We start from the raw sequence: 20,867 nt of genomic DNA, 5'->3' as shown, positions 1-20,867 counted from the left end.
AAACATTGGTTCTTCTACATAAATAAAAAGCTATAGATATCATTACGACACTATATAGATATATAAAGATATATATCACTCATAATAAGTTTCAAATACTTTAAAAAAATATATACTACAAAAACAAGAAAAAAAGAAAAAAAGAAAAAAAAAATTACTTGAACTGTATGTACATCGACTTTACTAGACATATATATATATATACATATATATATATATATTACATAAATATATGTATATATTATATTTAATGGGCTGTCTCACTTATTGTTCTAAATGATTAATTAAATTCTCTTTTTAATACATATTTGTATATTAAATATTATAAAATTATATACATATGATGTGTGTTCATACTCATAAAGAAGTCATTCTTCTTATAAATTTTTATTCATTATTTGTAATTTTTAACATTTTATTATTTTTATATCCCAATTGTTTTATTAATATATATATATATATATATATATATATATATATATATATATATCTTATTAGTCTTACCTTGTATAATTAATCCTATTGTAATCTTGTCTTTTAAATACAATTTTGTTCAATTATTAATATAAAATAAACCAGGACATACATAAATAAAATAAATAATACACATATATATATATATATTTTTTATTTTAGTATGTACTTGTTTTTTTTTACATTATATATGAAAAAATGAAATGTTCCTCTTTTTCTTGTAAAAGCAAATATTACCATCATACATCAAAGTATAATTATTTATCCGATGATGATAATTTAAATCTATTTTTAAAAGACACAAAAAAGAAAAAAAATTTTAACTATCTTCTAGAAAACGCTGTAAACAAAATAATATATGAAACAAAAAAAAATTGTGACATTAGTTCAGATGTAGAACAAATAGAAGAATTAAATTCTGAAAACATGGAAGAATCTGGAAATGAATCATTAGATGATATTGATATTATATTAAAAAAAAGTAAATTAGAAAATATGTTTTTAAAAAAAAAGAATAACCCAAACATTTATTTACCTTCCAAAAATATTAAACACAGAATTTATTCTACAAACCAAGAAAGAAATGAAAATGTTGAAAAAAAAATAAAAAATAAAATTATAGAATCTCAGAATGATAAAATCATAGAAAACTTTAAAAATGTCTTATGTAATGACATCAATCAATATTTTAAAGATATATTTCATAACTTAAAAAATAATAACGAATACATAAATACACCATTAAAAGGAAATATAGAAACACAAAATAAAATTATAAAACAGAAAAAACAATTTAATATATCAAATGATACTATAGAAGAAATAATATCAAATACATTCAAAAATAATTCAAATAATTATAATTCTAATATACAAAATAATGATAATTCCTATAAAAATTCACAAGATAACATAAATATAAAAGATATGTATGTTCCAAAAAATATACAACCATTAAATTATAATAAAACAAACAGTAATGAAGATAGATCGAAAAAATATACTAAGAAGAATAATAAATATACTTCTATCCATATTAATAACAACAACAATAATAATAATAAACCTTATACACATCATATGAATCATAAGAAAAAAAAAAAAAAAAAAAAAAAAAATTCGAAAGAAAAAATCTCAAATCATCAACATAACCATATCATGGTCCAAAAAAAAAATTTTTTTGAAAATAAAAAAAATATTAATAATAAGTATTTTTTAAATAGTTATATACATAATAATACAATAGAATCGTCTCATCTAATTTCAAATGTTCAAATTGATGGTATATCGAAAGGTAAAAATAAAGAATAAATGAAGACATAATTATATATAATAAATAAATTGTTCAATTTACATACTTATTCTACTATTTATATATTTACTTTTTTTTTGTTTTAATAGTATATATAAATCATTATATTTCATATATATATATATATATATATATATATATATATGTATACATTTTATTTACACTTTAGATCTAATAAATTCTATGGATAATCCACAAAACTGGGAAAACTCAAAATACAATTGCAATGAAATATCACATGACGATTTTACATTTAACCATTTTCAGAAAAATGAAAATAACCACATCTTAAATAAATTAAGATTTTAAAAAAAATATGTAAATATTTATATATACATATAATAATGTATTGTTCCCAATTATTAAAGCTCTAATGGCACTTTTATAAATTTTTTTTATTTTTGTCTTTAATGTAAATAATTAAAATAGTTGTACAATCAAATAACAAAAAAAAATAAGAATTAAATTAAATAAAATAAAAATAATACAAGAAACAAAATAAAATAAAGCTCATATACCTACACAAATAATAATCAACATCCTAAATACAAAAAGGCTGTAATTATAACAAAAAAAAAAAAAATTTTACAATAAAATAATAATAAATAATATACCTACTTACATACACACACAAACAAAATACATACATATATATTTAATTTTGTTTTTATTTCTTTCTCCTTTTATTGATTGAGTGGATGTAGGTATACGTTATTCCTTTTCGATATAGGTATCAAATAGAACTTATCATTTTCCATATAATAATAAAATAGAATAATATTACATTTAATAGGCAAAGTTGAAGAAAAATCAAAATTATTTCCCACATTTTTTTTACATTCCATTTTTATTATATATCTATAAGTATTCGAATTATTATTTTCATTCTTATATACTGGAATAAAATTTGTTATGTTCCATTCATTTGTATATATTTTCATACTATGTGATTTATTTATAAAATGTTCATTATCGTTATGTTTTTTATTTGTTATTTCTTTTTTATTTTTATGAATAATATTTTCTTTTAAATATTTTTCATCTAAATTAAATTCAGTATCAACTTTGATATTTTGACTTGTTCCCTTACTTTTTTTTCTACCTGCAAATAAAGAATTTTTAGTTTCTGCTTTTTTAGTTTTGTTTAAGCTTTTCAAATGTGTAAGAGAATAATCTTCTGATAATATATTTTCAACCATAAAACTATACATTAATAAATTATTATTATTTTGAGATGGCAACAACATATTTTTTTTTTTACCTAAATGGTTCCTCCTATTATATAATATATAATTTGGATTATAATCATAATTATAATTATAAATATGTTTATTTTTGTTTTTCTCTTTATTTTTTTTATATTCTTCTTTTATTATAAACATATCCTCATATTCAATATATAGATATAAATTATTGAAAAAATAATTTATATATCCTGGTAGCCTTTTTAATAACATATTAAAATCATTATATTCATTCTCAAACAAATCGTATAACATTACTTCATAAGATAACTTTATTTTTATATTAAGTATAGATAAAAATAAATAAGGAAAATTTATACACTCCTCATAATTTATATAATCTTCATTCTCTAAATATTTTATAATAAGTTTCAAGATTTTATTTATAGCAATATTTATAGAATATACATTCTTTTTATTATCATTTTTGTTAATACCTATCTTATGCAATTCAAATATTAAATTACTATATTCATGTCCATTTTTATTTTGTGATAAATATTTATTTATTCTTTCTAATTTATTATTATTTCTACATAATTTATTATTATAAAAAATGTCATAAAAATATTTAGAACCAATCTTTTTATTATTACCATGATAATAAGATGAAAAATTCAAAACAAAATCTTTTAACTTGTTATATAATATATCATTTTCTTCATACACTTTGTTCAATATAATATTTAATATCTCAGACATATTTAATGTATAATAATAATTTCTATAAAACAAATGATATATTTTTATTAAATTTTTATTTATTTGATGATTTATATTAATAAGTTTTTTATGATATATATATATTTCATATTTATTTTGCATATTTTCTTCATGTTCAATGAAACCTTTTTCATATTTTTTATTCTCCTTTTTTATTTTTTTTTTATCATGTATATTGCTCATAATATTCATCGTCTCATTTTGTCCTATATTATTATTCTTAATTTTTATTTTCACATTTAAAAATTTTAAGAATAAATTTTTTTTTAAATGTACAGGAAAATTGCTTTTTCTATTCCTTTGTTTATCTTGTTTAATATATTTATTATTTTCTTCAAAACTTGGTAAGGGTCCATACACATTATTGTTTTTATTATTTAATATTTTGATCTCCTCTTCTTTATTTTTATATAAAGCACTATCATATTCAACTGATTTTAAAAGACACTTTTCTTCTCTTAAATTTTCATTAAAATCACTAATAGATGCAATACTACTTTCATTCTCTTTATTTGGTATTCTATAATTTTGATGCATCTGAATATTATCATTTTGGCTAGCTGCGCCATTATCAGCATATAAAACCTGAATGTTATCATTAAATAATTCATTCTCATTATTAATAATAGTACATTTATTTATTTTTTCTAATAAAAGTAAATTTTTTTGTGATATTCGATCAAAGTATTTTTTAGATATACTGGAAAAGTAAGATTTTGTTATCATATCTTTTATTGGATATTTATAAAAAATTTCAATCGCCGTATTACTTCTATATAAAATAGGAACCAATATTAATTTAATTAATAAATCTTTACATAAATAATCTGAAAAAAAGGTATTATCTTCATTCATTATTTTTGAATCTTTTTCATCCAAAAAAAAAATGTTTTTTAAATATAAAATATAATATATATTACTAATAATATTATGATTTATTATATCACATATATTTTTATTATATTTCATATAAGATTGTTCAAAATATATAAGTTTTCTAATTTTTTTTTCTAATATATTCATATTATTTTTCAAATTTTTATTATTTATAGCATGATTTCCTTTAACTTTATAATTACAAGCCAATATCTTTTTCATCTTTTTATTTTTTCCCTTATTTATAATAAAAGATAATAATAATTTTTCTACATATAACATTCGTTTATGTTCTCTTTCTTTTATATAATTATCATTATATAATAAATCATCATCAGGTTTAATATTACTATATAATATTTCATCATTTTTACAATCATTATAAAGACCATTTTGTTTTTTCTCCTTCAAATGTGTGATATTATTAGAATTAATAAAATCAAATAATTTGGTCAGATATTTTGTGTGATTTATACATATAAAATTAATATCTTTAAATAAACTTAAATAATCTAAAAAACTATTACTTTTTAAATTGGTTTGATCATGTAATAACTCCCAAAACTTACGCTTAAGAAAAAAACAATTCTCTTCAAATATATTCATTTCTTTATTAAAAAAGAAATTTAAAAGTGATAACATATATATATAAATATAACAATTTTCTTTATAACTTAAATTTAGTTTAACATAATTTGGATATTCTAAAAATCCATATGTTCGATTAAATAGTAAATCTAAGGATATATCATTTGAACTTTTTTCTCTGAGCATAAAATTTTTAACACTATCTATTTTATATCCATTATATGGATAATAAACATAATTATTATTATTACTATTATTATTATTATTATTATTACTACCAGCTGTAGTATTATATTTATTTATATGAATTAATAACTTATAGCTATTGCTCCAATTTTTTGACTCACTATTACATATTGTAGAATCTAATACGTCAAATATATTCAAACCTTGCTCCATAAAAAATGAGGACTTTTCAATATGAGATGTAAAAATATGTTTTGAAAGATAATAACAAAATTTATTTGACCAATCAAATATATTAAAATATGGAGTAATGTTATAATAATTCTGTATATAACTTTTATAAAATTTATTAAAAAAAAATGATTGTATATATTTAGAATAATTCAATGATAATATAATAATTATAGGATATATATAATACCATTCCTCTATATTATATATTTTTTTGTCAATTAAATAAAATTCATCCTCAGAATTATTACTATAAGTTTCTATATCATTATGTATATTATCATTATTTATTAATGCCTTATTCTGTCGCATATTTTGTAAACGTCTTAAAGTTTTTATCTGTTCTATATTTAAATCACTTTCTTCATAGTCTTCCTCAAGATAATATGTATTTGTTTTATAATTGAAATTATAAATACATAAATTTGTTAGTATACCTAATAATACCTCAATACCACTTTTTTCATATTTACAATAAGATAACATTAGAAATATATATCTTCTTCTATCCTTATCAAAATTTTTCATTAACACAGATATATATTTATTAAAAAATATTCTATTAATAGGATTTATTTGAGAGATTTTTATAATAATACGTGTTACAATACTAAAAATATTCAAATCAGTGTGATTCAAAAAAAAAACAATACTTTTTATTATTATTTCATTAATATCCTTATCTTTATATATTTCAACAAATAATTCAAATATGTGTAAAATATAAAGTAACATATTTTCATCATCATCATCTATCTTGTTTGATATCCAACCATCATTAGGTACACAATTAAAAACTGTTTCAAAATTTTTTAATAGAAGGATATTATTTAAACTATTTTCACTTTCATCATATTTATTCTTATTATTAATATTGTTCATATGGTTTACATTATTTATGTTATTAATATTATTTATATTATTTATATTATTTATATTATTTATGTCATTTATTTCATTTACATCATTTACATTATTCATATTATCCTTCCTATTCGTTTTATTCTTATATATTTCTGCGTCCTTATTATTACTATTTATTTCACTTTTAACATTCATAACATGAACATTTATATTATTCTCCTTTTTACTTACATTATTATTTGAATTATCCTTGATCTTTCCACTTTTATCCTGATCATTATTCTTATTTTTCATATCTATGTTATCACAATTATTTTCAAAAAAATTAGAATTAAATTTTTGTAAATATATCATTCTACTATTAACAAATCCTTTTATCATATTTACTTTTTTTATCGTTAAAGATTCTTTAATTAAATTTTCTTCAAAAATGAATAAGGTTCTTTTCTTTAAATTATCATCATCTGTGTTATTATTTGTATTTATTCTTTCCTTCTCTATAGTATGCTCCTGATAATATTTATATTTCTTTTCATCATGCAAAAATCTTAATACATAATAAAATGATTTTATTGCTTCATTACGAACTAAAGTATTAGTATTTTCAGAACAATATGAAAATATATTTAAAAACGAATTTAACAATTTTTTATACATTTTATTGTCATTTTCTACTACCTGTGTTTTATATCTTATATTGCTCTTATTTTCTAATATATCTATTCCATTTTTATTATTCTTTAAGAAATTTACATATAAAAAAAGTACATAAGACAAATTAAAAGAATTCATATCCATCAGATTCAATATTTCAAACATTAATACAAAACATTTTAAAATCATTATTACTAAAATATTATTTTCTGAAAATAACTTCACACATAAACATGAATATAAATTTAACACAATACTAAATATATCATAATTCATATTTGAATTTTTTAAACGACGTAATACCTTTTTAATTCCTTTTAATAAAATTATAAGGAAATATATCAAATTAATACAATCTTTATCATCTACATATAATATATATTCTAAAATATCACATATTTCTTTTATTTTTCTTTCTATTACTTTTATATAATGTTGTTCTTTCTCATATAAATTTGTATGAAAATAATTTTTAGAACTATCATTTTCAATATATTTCTTACTATTATTATCATATTTCATATTACTATTTTTATCTTTAGTTATATTATCTTCTAATGGTAAAGAAGAATTTTCTTTAACACTAGGATTAGAATAATTACTAATACTATAATTGTCATTCATATTATTTAAGTTGTAAAGACCTTTTCTTCTTTTAGAATCATTATCGTTTCCATAAAGGGTCGCATTCTGTGTTCTCTTCAAATTATTATTTGCTTGATTATTTCTACTCTCTAGGTTCTTATCAATAATATTGTTATTCAAACGATTTTTTAAAAGAGAAATGTCTTTAATTGGAGGATTATTAGAATTTGAAATATTAACATTTGACGTATTAACATTTGATGTATTAACATTTGACATATTAACATTTGACATATTAACATTTGACGTATTATTTATTGTTTTTTTTTTATTCTTCATATTATTCAAATTTTGAATATAATTTTCATTTTTTCTATTAATATCATTAAAATTACGCTTATTCATATCTGAACTTATATTATACTTCATGACATTATTGTTATTTATATTTTTATACAATTTATTAGTACACGATAAATTTAATTTATTAATTGGTTTTATATACTTATTTGTATTTTGTTTGTTATTATAATTCTGATAATATTTCACATAACCTTCATTATTAATATTAATATTGTTGTTCTTATTGTTATTTGAATTGTTATAATTAATTCTTTCATCCATATTATTACTATTATTATTATTATTATTATATCCTCTCATACAATTATAATCATCTTTATTTGATGTAACCACATTCTCATTATTTTGTATTACATTCGAGTTAACATTGGATCCAAATTTTGTTTTATTTTTATTGATTGTTTTATTTTTTATTTCATATTTATTTTGACTAGTACCCATATGTGACATATTATAATAATTTTTCCTTCTATTATTTGATAATGATGTATTCATCATATTTTGGTTTTTCCCCATTTTATTATTATGATAATTAATATTACTATTATTATTATTATTTTTTTTTTTGTTTTTCATTTTGTTAGACTTATTAAATGTATTCGAATTATTTTTCATACTTTCCATGTCCCCTCTATTCATTTTAGAATTTACAGTATTGAAATTTCTTTTATTTACATCATAATTTTGATCTACTATTACATTATTAAAATTAGGAAATACGTTTTTTTCAGTTTTCCTCTTTTTCTCATCGTTTAATTCTTTTTCCATTATTCTATGAAGCTTTTCTTCTTATTATTAATATATATTAAATTTTAACTCTTACATTATTCAGATAACAAACAAAAAAAAAAAAAAAAAAAAAAATTATATCTTTTATTTTTTTACAAAAAGGTAAATATTAAACTGGTACAAAAAAAAAAAATAAAATAAAATAAATATCATATATATTATGTTGTCAAGGCAAACACGAAATGTTATTATATTTTCTAACCAAATATTTAAACAACTTCATTCAATTTTTTTACATTTAATATTAAAAATACTTTTTACATAATGATACATTTCCATATATATTTTCACAAAAATTCATAACATTATCCTTCAAAAAAAAAAGAAATATTGTAATATTATTAATAAAAATTATTTCAAGTTTTTTTTTTTTTTTTCTCATATGTATCATTTTAATTAAAATTTATACAAATCATTCTTTTAAAAAAAAAAAAAAAAAAAATTTACTTCAAACATGTGATATTCATAAATTTTATAAAAACCTTAAATATTATTAATATATTTAGAAAAGGAATTTAGTTATTTTTTTTTTTTTATATATATTTGTAAAAATAAAATATAAATTGAAATATGTATAAAAATATTGTTATATAAACACAACATATATAATTGTTTCACATATAATATTATATATATATATATATATATATATATGTATATGTTTACAATTCCCTTTTATACACGTGGAAATACTTTATTTTCATATACTTTTAATATGTTGTTCTTTTTTTAAAAAATGTCCTTAAAAAAAAAATACGTACATATATATAATTCTTCTAAAAAAATAAAAACAATGTTACAATATTATAATATATACTTATTCAACACCTATATTAACATAAATATATTTTTTGTTGTACGTACACTTATTTTTTTTTTGTAAGTAAAATATATATATATATATATATATATATATATATATATATATAACATCCATAATTATTATTGTTTTTATTTATTTATAATTTTTTTTTTTTTTTATATATGTAACCAAATGAATATGTTCATACTAAATGTTTAATTAAATAAATATAAATAATATATGTTTATATATATTTGTATATTTTTATTTTTTATTATTATATATTTATTTGTACACACACATATCTTTGTGTTTAAGTAGTATTAGCTCCTTTTTTTTAAGAAATCAAATACAACATATATTTCTTAAAATACCTCTAAAAGAAAGAAAATGAATCAAGAAGAAAAAGTATTATATTATTTTATGGAAAATAAAATGCTTCTAAAAGAGTTTTGTAATCATTATATTGCAATAAAGAAAAATGAAGAAACTCTAAAGGAAGAATACAATAAAATAAAATTACAAAATGTTCAACTTCAAAATGAAATAGAAAAATATGTACAAATCATAAAAGATATAGGCATAAAAAAAGAAAAAGAAATTGACAGTTCCATGTTTGAATATGATACAAAAATTAAAAAATTAGAAAAAGAAATAGAATTTCTAAATGATTCATTAAATACAGAAAGAAGTAATTGCAATGAAAAAGTTAAAGAATATACCTATTTACAAGCTGAATATGAAAAATGTAAGGAATATTTAAAGAGAGAGAAAAATGAAAATGATATAGATACTATTCATAATAATGATAAGAAGAACAATAATGATAATTATATCAACCATAATAATATAAACCAAAATAACATGAACCATAATAATATAAACCACAATAATATAAACCACAATAATATCATCCAAAATAACATCATTGTACTCAATAAAATATATAATAACATAGACGAAAAAGTAAAAGACGTTGTAGAACAAATAAAAGAAATAAAAACTTGTAGACATTATATGGAACAAAATATTAAAGAATATCAATCCCTTTTAAATGATTATTTAGAAAGAATCACAGATCTGCATTTAAAATATGACGAGTGCTATAAATTATATAAACAAAATCAATACAAAAATTTAATTTATAAATGTCAAAAAAAACTCTTTTTAGGAGAAATAGAACTTTTAAAAAATAATAATGAAATGTTAAAAAATGAAATAATATTATTCAAAACAAATATTAAAAAGGTTAATGAAGAAAAAAAAGAATATTATACCTTATTTAAAAAATCAGAAGACGAAAATCATTCATGCTTAAATAAATTAAAGAAACGAAAATGTAAAAAAATGTTACAAGATTTAGAAAATAAAAACACAATAACAGAGAAAAATATAAATACAAATACAAACACAAATACAAACACAAATACAGACACAAATACAGACACAAATACAGACACAAATACAAACACAAATACAAACACAAATACAGACACAAATACAACCATTTCATGTTCATCAAAACATCAACTGGTTCAAAAGACCGAAGAAAATAATTTTCAGAATATAATACATAATGATCTAAAATATAAAGAACATATAAAATATGAGAACCCAAAGATTTATGACAATCATATAATACATAATAATAATATAAAAAATAATAAATATATAAAACTTGAACAAGCTGAATCACCTCATATAAAGGAATCACCAAAGGATAAAACAACATCTATAATTAACACTCCTAACAAAAAGAATATATCAGACAACAAACAAAACGTAACAAATGATGAAATGATTAATATCAGTCATGTAAGATCAAAAATGGTATTTGTTTCAAATAAAGTACATGTACAAAAGGAATCTGAAATAAGTAAAGGTATGTTATTTTTTTCAGATACTGATATAAACAAAAAGAAAAACAAAAAGAAAAAAAAAAAATTATATATGCATTTTTCAACATGAGAACAAAAATTAACATAAATATAAATTACTACCATAAAACTATATATATATATATATATATATATTAATTAAAAAAAAAAAAAAAAAAAAAAAAATAGACTGTCAAATATATATATATATATATTTATATATGTAGAGAGAGACAGGATTTTTTTTTTTTTACTAATTCATTATATGATATATAACATTATATACTTGTGTATGTTTTCATTTAATTTTATTTGACCTTTATTTTTTATTTTAATTTAATGATGTTTCTCCTTTAAAATAATTAAAAAAGTTATTTTAAATATTATATATATATATATATATATATATATATATATGTAGAGAAAGAGGGAATTTAATTTTTTTTTTTTACTAATTCATTATATGATATATAATATTACATAAACGTTTATGCTTTCATTTAATTTTATTTGATCCTTTATTTTTTATTTTATTTTTTTTTTATTGTAATTCAAATTAATAACTTTTTTTTGTCTCAATAAACAATAGGGGGAAAACAAAATAAAGGTTTACACATTCATTTTTAACTTTACCAAAAAAAAAAAAAAAAAATAAAACAATATAAATGTATGAAAATAATAAAAATATAATAAAAACATAATAAATAATTTATATGATAAAAAGTATAAATATATATATATATATATATATTTTTGGAAAGACGAAAAATTCAAATGTCTTATGCAGTAATAAAGAAATGTATTAAACAATAAATAGTATGCATTATATAAAATATTTCTTCATATATTTATATTCATAAATTAGTACAATGGATATATATATCCAAAATAATTGATAGTTTATTTATTTCATTATTCCATATATATATATATATGGAAAAAAAAAAAAATTAATTAGTAAAAAATAATATATATATATATCTATTTTGATAAATTAATTTAATTCCTATATTAACAAAAAAATAAAAAAGCTATATAAAATAATATTGGGAGTAAGGTAAAGCAAATTAGAGGATAGGTAGCTGTACCAATGCAAAAATGATTTCTTGCTAAATTGTATAAAGTTAATAAGAATCCATTTTGAATATCCAAAATATAATTAAATTTAATATATAGATTATCCAAAAAATATTTTTTTACATAGAAAGAATCTAATAACTTATTAGAACAAATAAATTGCAAACTTTCTGGGAAATATTTGTGCTGTAGTATTTTGTGTTTGTCTAAATATTTACAACACCTTAATAAATTATTACTTAATAAATTGGTTAGTTTCTTCCTTAAATTCTGCAAGAAATAATATATATATATATATATATATATATATATGTATGTATGTATGACGTATTATTAAAGTAACATATAATATATATACATAATAAAGGTACAAATTTTTATTTTTTAAAAAAGATTACCCAAATATGATTATCATTCGGATACATATAAATAAATATAAAAAGAATAAAAACTGAAAGAACAATCCTTTGAAAAATTCTGATTGGTTTTTTTCTTATATTATTTAAAATTGATATAGGAATTACAAGTACCATGCTAAATAATACAGAATAGGACCAATTATACAACTAAAAAAAAAAGCATAATCAAATAAAATATATATATATATATATTAATTACCATAAATATTATAACATTCATTATAAATATATATATATATATATATATATATATATCATTATTTTTATTTATTTATTTATTTATTTATTTATTTTATTATTTAATTTATTATTCATTTTATTATTTTTTTTTAGGGCGACTTACCGAACTTAATATGACTACCAATATGAAATAAAAAATATTCATATATATCATCATTGTATTAAATGGTGCTATAGAATTATTATAAAAAATATATTTTACATTTTCATCATTACTTAAAAATTCCAATTTTTCTTCTAATATTTCTATTTGTTTTTCTATTTTTTTAATGAATTCAGAATTTTTTTTTTCAAGAAGAAAATCTTCATCATCACTATTTATAATTTTGGGTTTAACCAGAATATTTTTTTTTATTTCTCCATTATTATATATGTTTTCACAATTATTATTATTATTTTTATTATTGTATATATTTTCATTAGTATATAATATATTATTATAATTTTTAATATGATTATTATAATTATTTGTAATACCTTTTCGTTTCATTATTTCATTTTTCAGTTGTTTGATTTTTTCTAATATTAAAATTCGTTCTACCCTTTCTACCTTTTTATAGCCACCAAAAGATTCATTTTTATCATTTTTTTGTTGTATAATTTTTCTTTTTTTATTAACTAAAAAAGAAATAAATAAATTAAAAAAAAATGCAACAATAATTGAAAAAAATAAAACATTCCACCAAATACTTGCTATTTTTATATATTTATTAAAATTATCAGGATGCCATTCCTGACATTTAGGAATATAATTTCTTTTAAAATTCAACAACTCATTAAATTTTTTATTTGTTGAAATTAAATATATAGGTAGGGAAATAATTAATATTGTTATCAAATAAGTGTAGAAACTTGTTAAAAAATTTACATAGCTTCTAAAAGTTGCTGATTTAAATAATTTCATTATGGTATATGCGCATATTAAATAAACACTATAACAATATATACTTATTGGTATATGCCTTTTGAATGTATTAAAAAAATAAAAATTGGAAGAATGACAAAAACCTTCATGTGTATTACTCTGACTTCTTAAATAACTTTGCAGTGCTTTTGTCAGATTAAACAAATTAATCATTTTACTTCTTATGGGTACTTTGCTTACCCCTGTTGCAGTAAAAGACGGAATATTCTCTCTAAAAGGATAAACAGAAAAGAAATACATAAATAAATGAACATATAAATGTAAATATATATATATATATATATATATATATATGTGAATAATTTTATATGTATTATACAAACTTTTAAAAAAAGACAAAAAAATGACATGCATAAAATAAATGTATTAATATATATTATATTGTAAAGATATGTATATATTTCATATATATATTTATATATATTAATACTTTTTTTTTTTTTTGATGTACCTCAGAAAGTATATGTGACCATGTTCGTAATTCTTTTCTAGCGCCATATCAAATATGGAACCATGAGTAAGCTCCATTTTAATAGGAATAGAATAAAAATGAAGTTCATTTGTTAATAATAATATCAAATCCTGATTAGGCAACATACCATTTAATCCTTCATAATTAATTTTAATATTAGAAGGATAAATAGAATCAAATTCAATAATAGTAGAAGATCTAATAATTTTTTTTCCAATTATATTAGTATTATTATAAAAATATTTTTGTATAAATTCTTGAATACCTAAAGAATATAATAATTCTTTATTTGTAAATAAAAAAATCACATCTTTACTCATATAGTTACATTTAGAAAAATGTTCTATTAATGTTAAACCAATAACTAAGCTATGAAAAAATTTCCTTTCTTTAAAATCAAAATTTATTACTACAACTAAACTTTCCATATTATTACAATATTTACATCCTACATTACTTATCAATATATTCTGTTCAATTGTATCCGTTATTTTTATTTTAACCATCTCATGTTGTACATTAGATGATATATATTCATTAATATAATCATATATCATCTTTATTATATCTTCATTTCCTTCATATTTATAATTCAAGAAATATAAATTGGTATCATTAAAAAACTTCTCATTTTTTTTGTTCAATACGGAATTACCAACAAATTGGGTAAATGTCCTAGCGTCTAATTCAGCATTCTTATTAAACTTATTAAACACCAAAAAGAAAATCACACCAACAATTGATAAGAAAGTGCTAAAAAAAAAAAAAAAAAAAAAAAAAAAAAAAATGAGATATTAAATTATGTATATGCAAATAAAATATTTAAATATATATACATACATATATATATATTTATATATATGTTATATTCTTGGGAATCATTTTTAATTTTTTTTTTTTTTTTTCTAACCCTATAACTTTAGATTTCTTGATAAGCTTATTTATGAGAAGGGAAAATTTGGGATTTTCTGAAAATCCCATCGTGATAAATACCAAACAATTAAAGTATAAGAAAAAAGGAAAAAACTAAATAAAATATGAACACAAATAAATATAAACACTTAATATTACATTTATGATCTTTCCCTATGTAGTTCCTAGACATACACTTGTTTCTAATTTTGTTATTTCTAATTATAAATATAATATTATATATTATATAAAATTTCCCCCCCTTTTTTAATTAATTATGCAAATTATACTCATTGTTTTCCAATTATATTACTTTTAGTATATACAAATAAAAAAAAAAAGAATAAAAAAAATAAATAAATAAATATTTATATATAAATAAATAATTATATATTCTAATATTTATTTCATTTTATTTTTTAACCATAATTATTTGTGCTAATAGTATATTTTCTACTGTGCATTAGCAGAAAAAATATGAGGGCAAATATTTTTATATGAACTCATAAGGTCAGGATCTCATAAATTTTACACATAAATTAAATTAAATATATATATATATATATATATATATATATATATATAATATATGTGTGTATTCATTGATTATAAAAAAAAGAATTAATTATTAATATATTTGTGAAAGAATCAATAAAATAAATGTTTAATATTTTAAATTGTAGTTTACGCAATATTCTTATGTAAAAACATAAAAGAATATAAAATAAAAATAAAAATAAAAATAAAAATGAAAAAAAAAAATATTATAAAATATATTATTATTAGATAATATATATATATCATAAGAAGCCATGAAAATTTAAGGTGTGTATCTTTTTTTTATTTTTGTTTCATTCTCTTTGAAACTATATTGGGAACCCTATAAAATGTTTACGTGTGAAATTTGAACACGCATTTTTCTCATTTGTAATATCATTTGAAAATAAATGATTACAAAAAATATTTATTTTATTAATTTATTTTATTTATTAAAATAGACTTCTAATTCAAATTTACAAGTTTAATTTTCAGAAAAGGTAATGTAATTATTTTTTTTTGTTTTTTTCATTATATATATATATATATATATATATATATATATATATAAATTATATAGTAAATATTCTAACAACAAAAAAAAAAAAAAAAAAAAAAATTAATATAGGAAAATAAATATGGGGAAATATTTAATTCATATGTATAGCATATAAATTAAAAAAAACATAAAGTAACAGTAATATTATATAAAAAAAAATTTTATAAGATATAATATGATTTTTGTCCATATAAAATAAAACAAATAATTAAATAAAAAGATACACATACATTATAATGTATATGTACATACTTATTATTCATCAATACATATAAGAATTTTATTTTAAATATATATACATATATATATATATATATATATAATTCGGTGTACCATATGATGATTATATTTTTTACTCTACACATTTATTCAAATGATATATATATATATATATATATATATTATATGTCAATAAATTTTGTTACAATGGTATTTACCATTTTATTTGTCATTTTTTTAAGAGAGAAAAATGAACTCTCTCCATTATTATATTCAATAATATGTTCATGAATATAATATAATTCTATAATTTCTTTCGTTTTCTTTTTTAGAAAATGTGATATAAAGTTACTATCACAAATATTAATTTAATAACATATTATTATTATTATTATATTTTAATTATTTTTATTATATGTTTAAGAACCTGTGTGATGGTTGTATGTATTAGAACCATTTTGGTCGCCATTATTTTGTTCATTATATAAAGTATTATTATTTTGTTGATTATATGAATTATTAAGTTGTTCATTATATGCTGGATTATAATGATGATTGTTTGGTTGGGGATGTAGAGCATTCATCCTTTGATGAAATGTACTCAAATTATTATTTGGCATATTATTATTTGGCATATTATTATTTGGAATATTATTACTTTGCATATTATTATTTGGCATATTATTATTTGTCATATTATTACTTGGCATATTATTATTTGGCATATTATTATTTGGCATATTATTATTTGGCATATTATTATACATATGATAATTCATTTGCGATGTGACATTTCTATTATTTCCTTGGTCATAATTTCTAAAATTATTTGTATTATTATAATGTCCCATATTTGTATTATTATTATTATTATAAAGCATTCTACCTTCGGATGAATTATTATAATGTATTAAGGAATTATTTCTAGTATCATAACTTTGAATATTATTATTTGGATTATTATAATTATTAGGTACATAAACATTCTGGTTATAGTTCCCAATTGGTCTGTTATTTATGTGATCACATGTATTGACATAGTTGGAATTATTATATGGCATCATATTATTAGTGTTATTATTTCTTGGAACATATGGTCTTTTATAAATTGGAATGTTTTCATCTTGTCTTAAAATATTACCACTATTATTGCATGTATTCATATTATTATTACTAGGGTTCATATTATCATTTGGGTAGCTTCCCAATGGTATATAATGATTTTGTGATAAATTCTGAGGAGTATAAATATTCTCATTAATAGGTTCATTAATATATAAAAACGTTGGATCATTAGGATCAACATAAGCATTACTATTTGAAAAAAACTGCTCATTAAATTCATTTAAACCAACCAATGGTCTATTCTTTTTAGCTGCTTCAAATACTTTAAAAAATATATTAAGGAAACTACTACATTGTCCATTTAAAAATACAAGATTCCATTTACAAGCACTTTTTAAGCTATTTGGATGATCAATTAATGGTTTTATAATACCGCTTAAATAATTTAGTCCAAATACAGGCTGTTCAAATTTAGGTTTCTCAATTAGACTTAAAGGAAATTCTACACCAGCAAAGTTTGCATTGGTTTTGCTGTGCTCGTTTTTTACAAACACTAAACGTGAGCTTGTTAAAAATATCATTCCATCTTCTTTAATGGTTCTACAAAAAAAAAAAAAAAAGAAAATATAAGTATGCATGTGTATATATAAAAATTTACATATACATATATATAATAAACAATAATATATTAAAATATAATATGTACATACAATATTCTTGATATATCTTTTTAAATATATATTTTATCTCTTACCGATCAGGCAAGTACAATTTCAACTTAACATCTTCCCTTCTTAAATAAGTAACCTCAGATCCTTTGTTGGCTGGAAATAAAAATTCTAAGAGAACCAAAATAAAAAAAAAAAAAAAAAAAAAAAAAAAAAAAAAAAAAAAAAAAAAAAAAATTGTATGTTTATATAATATAAATATATTTGTATATTTGTATATTTGTATATTTATATATTTATATAATTATATATTTATATATTAATTTATTTTTTTTATCATTTACCATTTCCCTGAATTAATGTTGGATTTAAGGCCATTTGGATTATTTATTTGTTATATTTAATTTTTTAATATATATATATGACGATACCAAAATATTTATCTTTTTTATTTTTTGATATTTTATAACTTAAAAGTTGAAGGATTTATGTCTAAATAAAACAATATTATATTCATATATTTTTTCAGAATAGTAAAAAAATATATATAAAGGTTCTTTAATATATTAATATTTTTTCACAAATACTTAATTTCCTTTGAGGTTAAAAAAATAAAATATATATTTATAATATATTTTTATTAATTTAACAAAACAAGCGTAAATATATATAAGATGAAAAAACATTTATTTTTATTCTTCCATAAATATATATATCATATATATTTTATTATATATATATATATATATATATATATTATGTTTACAAATTTTATTTTAATTATTATTTAAATGGAAATATAAATAAAAATATATTAATATATATGTATATATATTATAATTACAAAATATATTAATATAAATTAAAATGTAAAAATTAGTTTATTTTTTCATATATTAATTATTTGCATATGTATATACAATACCCATTCTTAAAAATATTCATTATTTATATATCATATTTCAAAGGCACAATCGGGCAAATATATATTTGAAGAAAAAAAAAATATATGTATATTTATAATATATATTTATATATAATAGAATAAAAAACAAATATCACATTCCACAATACACACTAAAAGAAAAATCAGGTAATATTTTTTTTATTTTATTTTTAAATTCCTATATTATTATAAAGATAAGTACATACATTGATCTGTACATAAAATAAAATGCATATAAAATATTATACATTTAATATATATACATATATATATTTAATATTTATATATTTTTTTATTTTTTATTTTATTTTTTTTTTTTTTTATTTAATAAACCACTTATTAAAAAAAAATTAAAATATCATTATCTTTATTAAATTGTATATAATTATTATATTTTTTTTAATATTAAGTTCTGGTTGAAGTTAAACGGTGAAAAAAATATGGAATGTAAATTTTAATTTAAAATAAAAACATTTTAATTTAAAAGGGAAAATAAACAATAAATAAAAATATATTTTTTTTATAATTATGCATGTATAATATTTAAAAAAAAAATAATAAAAGGAAAATTTATTCAGACTTAATTATATGTATGTGCCTTATAAGGACCTACGTTTCTCTTATTAACAATGTTTTCTTTTTTATATTCATAACACAAGAATATTAAAAAAATAATAATAATAAAATAAATGCGTTGTATATTATATTTCTTAAAAATATTTATCACTTTAATACATACATATATATAACATTATATTTTAAATGTAATGATATCTATTTTTATAATTGGTTCAAAAACAATAAAAATAAATAAATATATATATATATAATATTTTAATGTACGTACATTTTGATTATTTTCTCAATATTTATTTTTAGTATGACTTATTATTATATGTGTATGTATACATCACTTCATCAATTAATTTCACATAATTAATAAATATATAAATAAAAAAAAAAATAAATATATAATACATTTTTGTAGCTTTCTAAAAAGATATTATTTTATGCTTTATATAGATTATTTTCATATGAACTAAAAAATAAGCATACCAAATATTCGAATACAAAAGAGTTTGTGAACGTTATATTTCGAATTAATAAATATTAATCTTTACAGGATATATTACACTTTTTCCACATATAAATAATAAAACATAACAATATATATATTATATATATGTATATATTTCTTTGTAGATACTATAACTTTATTAATTTTCCCTTTAAAATTACCTACGCCTTCTAAAAAGAAGA

At 17.7% G+C, this 20,867-nt stretch overlaps 5 protein-coding genes across 5 annotated transcripts; 2 read left to right on the top strand and 3 right to left on the bottom strand.

Annotated features, from left to right (window-relative positions):
* Positions 1-672: 672 nt before the first annotated feature.
* PADL01_1368200 (conserved Plasmodium protein, unknown function) lies at positions 673-2,095 on the top strand (the record flags this gene model as incomplete). The annotated part of the gene is made up of 2 exons (XM_028684262.1): positions 673-1,768; positions 1,956-2,095. 2 exons carry the CDS (start codon positions 673-675, stop codon positions 2,093-2,095), a joined length of 1,236 nt encoding a protein of 411 aa, XP_028540357.1.
* A 374-nt stretch (positions 2,096-2,469) lies between these two features.
* Positions 2,470-8,868, bottom strand: PADL01_1368100 (conserved Plasmodium protein, unknown function; the record flags this gene model as incomplete). The annotated part of the gene is made up of 1 exon (XM_028684261.1): positions 2,470-8,868. The coding sequence occupies one exon, from the start codon at positions 8,866-8,868 to the stop codon at positions 2,470-2,472; it is 6,399 nt and encodes a 2,132-aa protein (XP_028540356.1).
* A 1,213-nt stretch (positions 8,869-10,081) lies between these two features.
* On the top strand, positions 10,082-11,659 carry PADL01_1368000 (conserved Plasmodium protein, unknown function; the record flags this gene model as incomplete). Its single annotated transcript, XM_028684260.1, has 1 exon — positions 10,082-11,659. The coding sequence occupies one exon, from the start codon at positions 10,082-10,084 to the stop codon at positions 11,657-11,659; it is 1,578 nt and encodes a 525-aa protein (XP_028540355.1).
* A 920-nt stretch (positions 11,660-12,579) lies between these two features.
* On the bottom strand, positions 12,580-15,682 carry PADL01_1367900 (glycosylphosphatidylinositol anchor attachment 1 protein, putative; the record flags this gene model as incomplete). The annotated part of the gene is made up of 5 exons (XM_028684258.1): positions 12,580-12,915; positions 13,044-13,211; positions 13,408-14,440; positions 14,681-15,454; positions 15,612-15,682. The coding sequence occupies 5 exons, from the start codon at positions 15,680-15,682 to the stop codon at positions 12,580-12,582; spliced, it is 2,382 nt and encodes a 793-aa protein (XP_028540354.1).
* Positions 15,683-17,347: 1,665 nt separating this feature from the next.
* Positions 17,348-19,039, bottom strand: PADL01_1367800 (conserved Plasmodium protein, unknown function; the record flags this gene model as incomplete). Its single annotated transcript, XM_028684257.1, has 3 exons — positions 17,348-18,593; positions 18,748-18,832; positions 19,006-19,039. The coding sequence occupies 3 exons, from the start codon at positions 19,037-19,039 to the stop codon at positions 17,348-17,350; spliced, it is 1,365 nt and encodes a 454-aa protein (XP_028540353.1).
* Between the last annotated feature and the right edge of the window lie 1,828 nt (positions 19,040-20,867).

Source organism: Plasmodium sp. gorilla clade G2 (assembly GCF_900097015.1).
Source record: "Plasmodium sp. gorilla clade G2 genome assembly, chromosome: 13".
NCBI lineage: Eukaryota > Apicomplexa > Aconoidasida > Haemosporida > Plasmodiidae > Plasmodium > Plasmodium adleri (nom. inval.).
Note: the sequence above shows the minus strand (reverse complement) of the source record. Positions and strands in the feature narration are given on the sequence as shown.